Source organism: Camelina sativa, chromosome 14 (genome assembly GCF_000633955.1).
Source record: "Camelina sativa cultivar DH55 chromosome 14, Cs, whole genome shotgun sequence".
Taxonomy (NCBI): domain Eukaryota; kingdom Viridiplantae; phylum Streptophyta; class Magnoliopsida; order Brassicales; family Brassicaceae; genus Camelina; species Camelina sativa.
Window position 1 is genome coordinate 7,802,281 of NC_025698.1, and position 12,283 is coordinate 7,814,563.

General features: G+C 38.1%; 3 protein-coding genes and 1 non-coding gene across 5 annotated transcripts; 1 reads left to right on the forward strand and 3 right to left on the reverse strand.

Annotated features, from left to right (window-relative positions):
* TRNAR-CCG lies at nucleotides 53–125 on the reverse strand. Its single transcript has one exon. It is a non-coding gene; the product is annotated as a tRNA-Arg (tRNA).
* On the reverse strand, nucleotides 266–3,449 carry LOC104740332 (thiosulfate/3-mercaptopyruvate sulfurtransferase 2-like). Of its 2 annotated transcripts, XM_010460886.2 has the most exons (12): nucleotides 3,200–3,449; nucleotides 2,616–2,804; nucleotides 2,435–2,494; nucleotides 2,212–2,274; nucleotides 1,829–1,953; nucleotides 1,566–1,728; nucleotides 1,391–1,450; nucleotides 1,089–1,147; nucleotides 921–1,002; nucleotides 775–838; nucleotides 643–710; nucleotides 277–557 (listed from the first exon to the last, which is right to left on the reverse strand). In XM_010460886.2, exons 1-12 carry the CDS (start codon nucleotides 3,302–3,304, stop codon nucleotides 456–458), a joined length of 1,140 nt encoding a protein of 379 aa, XP_010459188.1. In that variant the 5' UTR covers nucleotides 3,305–3,449; the 3' UTR covers nucleotides 277–455. The 2 variants fall into 2 exon arrangements, with proteins under 2 accessions (XP_010459189.1, XP_010459188.1); XM_010460887.1 differs by lacking the exons at nucleotides 2,616–2,804; nucleotides 3,200–3,449 and having other exon boundaries at nucleotides 266–557; nucleotides 1,825–1,953; nucleotides 2,435–2,487.
* Nucleotides 3,560–6,530, forward strand: LOC104740333 (proteasome subunit alpha type-2-A). Its single transcript, XM_010460888.2, has 12 exons — nucleotides 3,560–3,696; nucleotides 3,930–3,996; nucleotides 4,100–4,176; nucleotides 4,268–4,332; nucleotides 4,519–4,565; nucleotides 4,666–4,741; nucleotides 4,880–4,947; nucleotides 5,203–5,272; nucleotides 5,551–5,636; nucleotides 5,819–5,881; nucleotides 6,157–6,222; nucleotides 6,322–6,530. The coding sequence occupies exons 2-12, from the start codon at nucleotides 3,956–3,958 to the stop codon at nucleotides 6,368–6,370; spliced, it is 708 nt and encodes a 235-aa protein (XP_010459190.1). The 5' UTR covers nucleotides 3,560–3,696; nucleotides 3,930–3,955; the 3' UTR covers nucleotides 6,371–6,530.
* LOC104743341 (pentatricopeptide repeat-containing protein At3g24000, mitochondrial-like) lies at nucleotides 6,621–10,052 on the reverse strand. The gene has a single exon (XM_019235736.1). It carries the CDS (start codon nucleotides 9,635–9,637, stop codon nucleotides 6,824–6,826), a length of 2,814 nt encoding a protein of 937 aa, XP_019091281.1. The 5' UTR covers nucleotides 9,638–10,052; the 3' UTR covers nucleotides 6,621–6,823.

The window sequence follows — 12,283 nt, forward strand, 5'->3', positions numbered from 1 at the left end:
ATGGGAAAGTGAAAACGATGAGGAAAAAGAAAAATGCAAAAACAAAAAAAAACGACCACGGTGGGACTCGAACCCACAATCTCCCGCTCCGGAGGCGAGCGCCTTATCCATTAGGCCACGCGGTCCTTTTGGCAGTAAGCTACACTTAGATTAATATAACTTATAATATAATTTAGATTTTTATTTCTTATAATAATATTATTCAATCCGTAGTCCCCACAACTAGCAAAGCTGAAATTTCATTAACCGTGTGACAAGAAGAACATAGGGAGGATATATAGTAATTTTTCTGGTTGTTCAAAGGAATTCTTATTAATCTTCACACAGATGAATCCAAACTCAATAATCCTCAAGTATAGATACAACCCCTTAATTCTTGGCTAAACTTTAGCACAGAAAGTAGAGTGAACCAAGCTAGGCTTGTGACTGATCGTGTAGCTTCTTCTTGGACTTATTCATGAAGAAGAACCCACCATGGGCAAGGTTGATTCGGTTGCCCATTCAGTCCAAGACCCATCATAGATCGGGACATCGGCTTTACCCAAACGATGAAATCCCTGACGAGTAAAAAAGGAGTAATCAGTCTCAGATTTTTTTCATATCATAGTAAATGAGTAAATTCTAACATCATCATTTTGTTACCAATGCCAAAATACAAGCTGTCACACCGGTTCCACATGAGGCCATGATTGGACTGTCCAGTGAAATGCCTGTAGATAAACGGTTAAGTAATCGCTTAAAACAGCTGGCTTAGGTAATGGATTTTTATTTTACCTTCTTGTTCAAACCTCTTCTTAAGCTCCTCCGCTGGTAACAGTGTTTGAGAGGAATCAAACATCTGCATAAAGAAATATATTATCATTTTCTATGGTGTCAAAACAAATATAACGGCAAGTCCTTCAAGTTAGACGGTGGCTTACGTCGGGAAAAGGGACACACTTGCTACCAGGTATATGACCACTCGGTATTCCCTTGCGAGGTTCTGGAGCAGTACCGTCAAATCTGTCAAAACAGAGTAATTCTATATCAAATGCTATAAGCAGAACCAACATACTATATAGTGAAACTACAATGACTTGGAAACATACCTAGCTTTTGCACGCGCATCTATGTGCTGATAAGTCTTATCCTCCATGTTTTCCTTTACCTGTCAATTATCCAATTAGCTTTGGTAATCTTACTAGCGAACTATCTACAGACTTTAAACCTATTTATGACAGAAGTGGCATCTTTGAAAATAAACTAGTCTATTACTAGGCTCCTCCGCTTCAATACCACCAAGGATTTGATTTGCGGAACAATAAGTTCATTTGCGGAAAAAATGAATTGAATAGCACCATCTCAAGTTCATCAAATTTCAAAGAAAAAAATCTGTTTAGGAAACGCTAACCTGATCAAGTCCCCATACAAGATGCGACTGGAACTTCGTCTGAAAAGTTATTGGAGTAATCTGTGCAACCAGCAAAGATGTGGATAAACCATAAGTAGCAGGTAAACCAACTGACTATGCAATAAAAAGATACATGCAGATTGGCAAAAACTTTTCTATGAATGAATAAACTCACTGTTTGTCCTTGATAGATTTTCTCTACAGCGTCATTTGCTAGACTGGCTTTCAAAATGGCATCACTTGAGGCACTGGATTCAACGTCATAACCTGAAGCACGCCATTTTGGCAAGCCTCCATCAAGTACCCATACTTTTTCATGTCCAAAGACTCTAAACATCCTGTTTTAAGTTTTAACAAAAGGCGTACATATTAATTTGATAAAGAAAACATATTTAGCAAAGATTAACAAAGCTCAGGGACATGAGACCCATAACTCACCACCATACACGAGCTGCACTAAAGAGCCCCTTTCCATCATATACAACCACGCCATCTTTGTTCTCGATTCCAAGAGCAGAACAGCCAGCAGCGAAAGCTTCCTCAGATGGTAGCATGTGTGGTAACTGACATAAGAAGGCACATAGACACTCACAATAAGTAGGCTTGTCAAGGGGAAATTTTCTCAATATTTACATTCGAATAACACAGCATAGACTCTAGGTTTTGTTGCTAGAGAAACAACAATATCCTCGAAATGGCTACTATGAGGGGGTACTGACTGATAAGATCTCACTTATACATAAAAGTGATGGCAGTAAATCAATAAGTTAGAAATAAACAATAACATCTTCTCTAAAGAAAAAGGGGGCAGGGATTCTCACAGTTGTTTTTCGATCTGATATTCCATCCAAATCAAAGAAGAGAGCACCTGGAATATGAGCAACCTGTAGAAGAGGATAACATACAAGGCAATCAACAAAAAAAGCCGTATACTAACTCTAATGCAGAGTTGTCCTTTCCATACAAAACTTTCATAGTGCTCATCCAGAACAACGGCTTAAAGCTTGTTTACTTAGTAATCTACAAAAGTGTACATATTCTCACTTGATACTCTTGGACTGGATTTCTTTGCTCATGTGGCATGTACCATGAGGCATCCAAAACCTGACCAGGAAACAAACAAGTTACATAAGAATCATGGCGGAAAAAGTCTTGACGAAGTCTACAGTCACAACAAGTGCAAAATCTGAGATTAAAAATTCAACACAGCAAGAATGGCGGTTACCTTTAAATCAGCCCCTCTAAGATTAGCATGGAGCCAATCAACAGACACAACAGGTTCATTGGAAGATACGGATGATGTGGCGTAATTAGCTTTTGGCTCAGTTCCAGTAGAAGCCATAACTCGACTAACGTGAGTAGATGATTTACAAGTTGAATAGGCAGAGTGTAACTGTGAGCTGAATGCTTTCTTCTGCAATAATCATTACAAAACGCCACACAAGGATTCAGCTCAACCAAAGTAAAAAAAAATATATTAATACTAAAGTTCAGAATTATCCAAAAATTGATAAAAAAAATAAGACGGCATAACAAAAAAAAAAAGTCCAAACTTTGGTTACAACAATTCCACAAAGTGAAAGAAAAAACACGAATTCGAGTCATTAAACACAGACATCATCGGATAATCTATTCTACACAATTAACTACAACTCCCTATGTGAAACTCGAAAGCCCACTACTAGTACTAGTAGCCAATACAAGACTAAACCGATGAAGGAAGGATCAGAGACCAGAAGTGAGAACAACGATCAATGGAAAACGTAAGCTGAGAGAGAAGGATGGAAAATCAAATTGATAACAACTTACGGTTAGAAAGGTTGCAAATTTAGGGGTCCTCTGCGGAGATAGAGAAGGATTAAAGAGGCAGCGACGAGCAACCAATAAAGATCTTGAGTAAAGGGTCGAAGCCATATATATCACCTCGAAAATACCATCTACTGTATAGATAACACGTTGCTGAGTTTTACTGTTCAGAAGATTCCCCAAGCTCGCAACTTCGTTCTTAACGATGCTGCTTGTACTCCCCACCACTGATCAGGACTAAAGACTGTGTTTAGTACTTTGGTTACAGAAAATCGCGTTTGCGTTCTCTTTATCAAACGCTTGCGTTTTAAGTATAAAACGCAGTCGTTTTGGCGTTACTTCCTCATTCTTCTTCCAAAAGAAAAGAAAAATAAAAAATCGTAAAATCTCACTCCAACCTTCTCTGCACGAAACCTAAAAGCTTATTTATTTTCAGCTCTCTCTCTCTCTCTCTGCAACTTATCGCTCCGTCGATCTCGATTCTCAAGCTCAAGCTCAAGGTAAGCTAGTCTCTTTACAGTTGTAGTTCCTGTTTGCGGATTCGTATCGATCTCAAAAGTCCCATTCTATTATTTTCGAGTCTGATGTGAGTATCTTTAGGTAACGAGACCTGAATCGTTTGATCCCGGTGACTTTGAAACCCTAATTTTCGTGGGGGTTAAGAATCACGAGTCCAATTTTTCTGAAATTGTTTGCAATAAATTGATCTCACTCTTCTGTGTGTTGTTCACAGCTTTTCGCGGATTTGATTAAGGAGCTATGGGGGATAGTCAGTACTCATTTTCACTCACCACTTTCAGGTACCAACTTAGTAGTTTAATCATTCAAGTTCGTGTCTTCCGAGCTTTTTTGTGTTAGTTTTTGCTGTGACTAATTTGTGCTGTGGCTATGAATGAAACACAGCCCATCTGGGAAGCTGGTTCAGATAGAGCATGCCCTTACTGCTGTTGGATCAGGCCAAACATCTTTGGGGATTAAAGGTTTGACTATGACATGATGAAGTGCTTATTGATCTAAGAAAGTTTTTAGTTTTCTTCTGATGACTGTTTTTTTTTTTTTTTTTTACTGCAGCTTCCAATGGAGTTGTCATTGCAACCGAAAAGAAATTGCCTTCTATTCTGGTTGATGAAGCATCTGTAAGTTGATAATCTTCCTACCTAATTATTATATGGTAGACTAACTTGCCTGTGGGAATTAAGAGGAGTGGATCATTTTTTTAAAAATTAAGTTTTTTTTGTATTGTTGCCTGATTGTCATGCTTTCTTAGATTGCGTAATCCAGTCAATATTTCTGACGTTAGTTTTCTCTTCTGCCTGTTTCAGGTTCAAAAAATTCAGCACTTGACTCCTAATATTGGAGTTGTTTACAGGTTTTTCTCCTCGCCTATCTTAAGCTTTTTATATGTTATTATTGGTTTTTGATTTTATAGCTTGGCTACTAACTTTTTTCTTGCATTTTCTTCTATGAAGTGGCATGGGTCCTGATTTTCGAGTTCTTGTTAGGAAGAGTAGGAAACAGGCTGAGCAATATCTCCGTCTTTACAAAGTAATCCTATCTCTCTTTTCCTCAAAGTTTCTAGTATTTCTTGCCAATGTGATATGGTTTCAGTTATTTTCTTCCGTGAATGCTTATTTCCCTGTCAATTCAGTTGCTTTATCATCTAAGGAAGCTTTCTTGTTGCAGGAACCCATCCCTGTTACCCAACTTGTAAGGGAAACCGCTACTGTTATGCAAGAGTTTACTCAATCGGGGTAAGTGTTATATTTACTTTTGAACTGTTAATACAACCTCATATGTCATATGTTTACTTCTTCCCATATTCCCAGTATGTTTGAATTGAACTGAATTATTTTCTCAGAAAAAGCAACTGTCGAGTGCGTAGCTTTGCACTTGCAGTTTGAGATTTGATCAATGACTTGGCGTGAAATAATGCTGTTTTAGCAAATTTGTACCCACCATATATCCTGTTTCTAATTTCTTTTTTTTTTACCTTCTCTTGTTAACAGTGGTGTTAGACCTTTCGGAGTTTCCCTGCTTGTGGCTGGATATGATGACAAGGGTCCACAACTGTATCAGGTATTTCGTCCTCAGTACATCTGTCAGTTATATTGAGAACAGTCGAGTCTTGCAATCTTCATACCTCAATTTCCGTTCTTTTCAGTGCTGAAAAACTGAACTTAGAGAAACTTGTAGCTTTGTAAATTGCCTTTTGGCATTATCCTGTTACGATAATTACCACCTTATATTTCTCTCTAAACCGAAATACCATATATCTTGAGATTATAACCTGAGAATTAAACTTTGCTTTCCTTACTCAGGGTCTAATTCTTCTATACTTTTTGTTCTTATGCTAGGTGGATCCATCTGGCTCTTATTTCTCTTGGAAAGCTTCAGCCATGGGAAAAAACGTTTCGAACGCAAAAACATTCCTTGAGAAAAGGTAATAGTGTTTACTATTTGTTGATATCCAAAGATGGTAGATACGTGAAACATTCTATAACCAGTTAACTAATCTTAAAATTTTACTTTTATTAGTCAAATTTCGTTAGTTTGGCTCCTGTCGTAACAGGAAAGCACTCCTCTTTCGCTGACCAACCTTAACCAACCACAAATTTCTTGCAGGTACACAGAAGACATGGAACTTGATGATGCCATTCACACAGCGATATTGACATTGAAAGAAGGGTAAGTATAGATCTTTGAATTCATGATCACTAATCATTCATTAGTAGAAAGAAACTAGTATTGTGCCTGTGGAATTACCAAACCCATAGCACTGTCGTTTATAATGAAAGCACAGGGTTAAAAGCACTTGTATTCTTGTAGTAAACCTTCAGCTATTTCTGATGATGGTGTACACGCACACACGCACACACGCACACAATACATGTGTAGCTATAAGCTTTTTACACTGCCAACAAGCCTTCACCTCATTTGTTTTTTGCTTTTGCTTTTGGTAGCTTTGAGGGAGAGATCTCAAGCAAAAATATTGAAATTGGCAAAATCGGTGCTGACAAAGTTTTCAGGTACCCATTTTGTTTAAAATCAAGAATCTTTATTGCCGCTGGTGATGTTTAAATAGAATGTGCTTGATACTCAATTGTTCTTTTTTGGGATTAATGCAGGGTACTAACACCAGCGGAGATCGATGATTACCTTGCTGAAGTCGAGTAACTTCCCGCATAGTCTAGCAATGGACCTGATTTTCGTGGCATTTGCTGAGTCTTAAGTTGTCATTTTCTGTAAAACTTTGGATCTTTAAATAGTATGTTGCTGAACTCAAGCTGAGTGTCTTTCTTATGTTTCAATAACTAATGAAATCTGTTTTTTCTTCTTTCACTCAGTGAAGGTTTTTAGAGAAATATTTTCAATTAGTCTTATCGTATCAGTCAATGAATTGGTCGCATGGCAACTTTTTCACCTCCAAATCGAGAAACCAATTCTATTCCATTCCTTACAACACAGTTGACTGTCTACAAACAAAATTAGGCATCCCTTTGAGGAAAAATTCCAATTTCACAGAGCAATGTAACAAAACTATTGAAACCCAAAACCGTATCCAAAGAATCCTATAATGAAACTGTCAGCTAGCTGCTGTACAGCGTAGTAATCGAGCTTCCTCTTCTTTCACCAATAATCCCTACAAGAACATAAACCACTCTCAAAATGGTGAAACCTATACTGATCTCTCAACACGATTCTACGTCCGATGACTCTACTAACAAACTTGTACACAGAGTGACAATCACTGCATATGCGAAGGTTCTTAAAGATTCTAAGTGTGGAACCTTCAGGAGTAGTCATCAACGCATAAGCTAGAGCGAGTCTTTCGCTGTGATTCCAAAGATTGTGCTCTTTCTGTTCTTCATCTGTGTCTTGTAGAGCCTGACTAGTATCTGCGACATATCCAGATTCTTTGATCAGCTTCTTGATGTCTTCTAGCTTCGCGTATATCTCCAATGTTTGCGGATGAGTTCTGTCTCCAATACCAAACGAACTCACTCTGTCTTTTAGCTTTACCCAACTGCAAGCTTGTTTCTTCGTGATGTTCTTGAAACCCATTTGCTTTCTCACATTCTCCACGTCTTCCCATCTACCTGTTGTTGCAAACATATTTGAGGACAAGACATAAACAGAATCATCCTCTGGTTCTAGCTTCGAGAGATTTTCTGCTGCTTTTCTTCCGCGGTCTAAATCCCCATAAATTTTGCAGGAGGCTAACAGACTACGCCACACGAGGTCGTTTGGTTTCATTGGCATTTTAGATATAAAGCTTTCTGCTTCAGCTAACCTCCCTGATCTTCCAAGAAGATCAATTACACAGATGCAATGTTCAATCGCCGGTTTTAAACCGAAATCTCTAGCAATCATGTCATAATACGCAAGGCCTTGGTTTACTAACCCTCCGTGGCTGCACGCTGTAAGAAGAGAGACAAATGTGACATGACCCGGCTTGATTCCCATTTCAAGCATCCCATGGAAAGTCTCACAAACTTCCTCAAAGCACCCATGTCTCCCAAAAGCTGATATTAATATGTTCCACGAAGGGAGTGATCGATTGACTGATGGAGGAAGTATTTTCACAACTTCCCCTATTTCCCCGCATTTGCTATACATGTCTGCAGCAGCGTTAAAGATAAAGCAATCTTGTTCAAACCCGAGTTTTACAGCTAAACCATGAAGTTGTTGTCCTTCTTCTAGGACCGCTAGCTTCGCAGCAGCAGAAAGTCCCTCAGAGAAACTAAACTGGTCTAGACTCAAACCAAATCTTCTCATCTTTGATACAAGTTTTAGCACCTCTTCTCCATTACCATGATGAGCATTTGCCGCAAGCATAGCATTCCACGTGATGATATTCCTATTATCTAATCCATTAAATAGGTCCTGACTCGAGCTTAAATCACCACATTTTGCATACATAGTGAGAAGCGAGTTTTTCACGTGTTCATCCGATTCAAATCCAGCATAAACTATATATGCGTGTAATGGCTTCCCCCGTTCAAGCAAATCACCGGGCATTAAACAAGCACCAAGAACACTTACCACTGTGATATAATTTGCAGGAACACCTTCCAACCTCATAGTTCGAAAAGCGGCTAGTGCCTTGTCGGGATCTTCACTCTCAGCATAGCCACCAATAAGAGCATTCCAAGCTACTTCATCTCGTCTAGGCATATGTAGGAGTACCCGTCTGGATTCACTCATCTCGCCTATCTTTCCGTACATAGAAACCAATGCATTACCAATAATCTGATTTTCAAATAAACCGGTGACCACTACAAGCCCATGAAGGATCCTGCCCTTATCGAGAAATTCAGGACTAAAGCAAGCAGCCAATGCGCTTGTAAAACTCACATAGTTCACTGATTTTCTAGTTCTTATCATTGAACAAAGAAGTCCTAAAGCATCTAAGCTCCTCCCATCCTCGACAAAACAAGCCATCAAAGAGTTCCATGAGATCAGATCTTTAGTGGGCATTAGTTGGAACACCAACTCTGCCTCTTCTGATCTTCCAGCGCCTGCGTACATTCTCAAAAGAGTATTGCACACACAAACAACCGAACTGAATCCCATTTTAACCACCAAACCATGAATTCCTCTACCCCATTTTTGGTGATCTACATGACCCAAAACTGATAACAGAGTACACACAGTGGTGGAGTTCACTTCATCATGAAAGCGACGCATTGAATTGAAAATCCTAAATGATTCCTCGAGATGCCCATTTTGTGCATATGCCGCAGTAATTGAATTCCATGAAATAGTGTCATGTTCGGACATTTGATCAAAAATGTAATTTGCATAGTCTACATGTCCCAGATTACCAAACATTGATATGAGAGAATTCTCCACAGCCAGCTTACTCTCCAGTCCCGATTTGATAACCACTCCGACAAGTTGACGACCCAAGGATTGATCTTTAAGCAATCCGCAGGAACTGATTACCAAAGACATGGAATTCTCATTACACCCAACGCCTTCTCCTCTCATACCTTTAAAGATATCAATGACTTCCTCTGGCTCACCCTTATCCGAGTAACCAACCATCAGTGAAGTCCAAGACACCACGTTTCGGTCAGGCATCTCCTCAAAGACTTTTCTAGAACACGAAACCAATCCATAAACCCCATAGAGATGCAAAATAGCTGTACTCACATAAACGTCAGACAGCAAACCAGACTTAGCCACAAAGCCGTGAACTTGAACGCCTTCTCTGAACATAGAACCTGACCGACCACAAGCTGTTACTAAACTAGCAATCACAAAGCTACTTGGCTTAACTCCAATATCACACATCTTCCGGAAAAAACCCATTCCTTCCAAATACAATCCAACACGGACTAGTCCCGACATCATGGTATTCCAAGAAACTTCATTTCTCACAGGCATTTCATCGAACAGGTAACGTGCAGGTTTAACTCGACCAAACTTCATATACATATAAATCAAAGTGTTGGTGTGCAGAACACTCAGACGAACCAATCCCTTGACACAAAGCGCATGGACAGCTCTTCCCGTAGATTCTCTACTGATTTGAGAGAAACCAATTTGATCGAAACAAGATAATTCCGGGTTCCAATGGTCTGAGAGCGAGAAACATCCTCTCAATCTGGTAACTTTTTTTACTTCTTCTTCTTCTGCTTCCACCCTTTCCAAACATTGCAATGTCGAGAATCGTCGCGTCTTCGAATGGCGGAAGACAAACCCACTAAGCAAACGAGTTTCGCCGCCCTGAAAAGACAGGACTTTGCGTCCCAAGCTGGCCAGCTCTTATTCGTCGGTGTTTCTCACCGGTAGTTCCCGGAAAAGATCAACGATTTTAAGGAAACCTAAAAAATAAAACTGCTCTTTTGAGGAAAACAAAACCAAACCGGAGATGCATTATTACCAGAAACCGGTATGTACCGGTTTATAATAGAAACTAGAAAATCATAATTTCGATATGAGTCCCGTACTAATTCTTTTGTTTCGTATTTTACCCCAACTGTTTTTTTAAACCCTTCACTGTGCTCGATGGAGAGGGTTTTGATTGATTGCAAAGTCAGCTGAGAAATTCTTTAGGTGGCTCACTCGCTACGACAAATGTAAGAAGAAGAAAAAATTTCTCAGCTTTTTTTCGGGTAAGTTCTCTGAATCGTTTGTATTCTTACTTCACCTTGGCACATGGTTGTAAAATTCAGACGTAGCGTAAGTGAATTTAACTTCTACAGAAACAAACAAATTATAATAATGAAAACGGTTCCTTTAAAATTCAGCATTTGCAATTTGCAGCTGTGCGAATGAGTCAATCCATGATTGAAAGTGAAATTTCTAATCTATTCTAAAAAAAAGGACTTGTGAGTTGTGACTTCTTTGGTTTGTTCGTATTTAGAAAATTCTTAGCTGTTGAATCAATTTTTGGAAGAGAATAACAACTGAACTTTCTCATCTCTAACAATTTTTAGAAGGACCAAGTAACTATCGGAATACCAACACAACCTAAGGAAAACCAGCAATGAAGAATGGAAATCCCACGTTTTAAGCTCAGCTGTCATTGCTTTACATTATCCTCTATGGTAGAAAGAATTATCTTTGTAAGTGCAATTGGAGATAGCGAGATACCATCATGAAACCGCCGATTTCTCTCTCGCATTTTGTAAGTTAAATGGTGTTGACTTGTACATTTTTTTACTACTTTAACTTCTTTTTTTTCTTTGACTACTTCAACTTTAATTTACACTCAATTTTTTTGGCCATATATATTAACCTAAATTCTAAAGATACAACGACACTATTAATAAATTTTACTTACGTCTATAGAATCATAACGGAATCGATCGCAGTTTGTTTTCACCTCCCATATATAGGGAGTTGATGAGTTTAAGCAATTAAGCTTCTATATTAATAGGATGATCTATATTCATAGAACAATACCAAACAAGATATGACGATCGAAACTCATGCTTCCATTAAATCATGTGTGTTGAATAATTGACATCGATGTTATTTTCGCTACATAAATTTATAACTCAATTACCAGAAACAACGACAACAGGTTTTGTTCTCACATGCATCATGCATGTCCTGTACCTGTATAATTTTGTCTTTAAACTTAATTTATTTAACCAAAAACTTAATTAATGTTGATGGATCAATCCTGTAATCCAATAATTTGTCTTTAGTTTGTGACGAAGTTATAAATAGTATTATTTTTACGAAAACAGCATTATAGATTTACAGTGCATGATGCATATATCTCTAATAAAGTTATAATATAGGTTTCTTTTATTTGGTGAACAACTTACGAAAAATGTTATTTTAACTTCAAACCAATTAGGTCCATGCCACCGGATATAAATAAAGGTTTTAGTAAACGAGGTTGAAAAAAGTGAAAGAAAGTTGAAATATCCCAATCGATGGCGAAAAAATAAACTGGAATTTGCATGACGAAAGCACACGTGTTGCTATAGGCATGCCTCTTTTTCTAGTCTTCGATTTTGTTCGGCCGCCCGTTTTCTTAAGGAATAAAATACCAAAAGCACAACGAAATGAATCGTGTAGTAATAGCAGTAAACTTTTTTGTTGGGTTAATTAAGGTGTGACTCAGTAATCCGCGTTCGCTTTCAGTATAGTACCGCTAACCAGCAACAAGGAATCTCGAACGTTTTTATAATAATGAAAATGGTTTCTAAGGCAATCTCTTACCGCAAAAGGGTAGACTACGACATTGTAAAATTGTGGTACACCAATGAATTCTATGTCAACTGAGTTTTGGAATAGTGGTGGGGTTAGATCTTTCTAAGAAAATGGGGAGTCTGATTTTTCCTAGCTCAGCAAACTATTCATTCATTTTGTAATTGTTATCTGATCACACCGTTTATATGGGGGAGATTAGATATATTGGATGCACGCATGCACCAACTATATGTTTTTCTATTGATCGCAACTCCAGTTTTTTTAATTATTTTTATATTTATAACAGATTAAATACTACAGTTGATAATTTAAAAGTGCTGCATATGTAGAGGATGTTCTAGTTTGGTGAGATCGTACTGTTTTTTGTCTATAAAATTATGTGTTTATTAATGTAAAGAGGATGGATTCGTT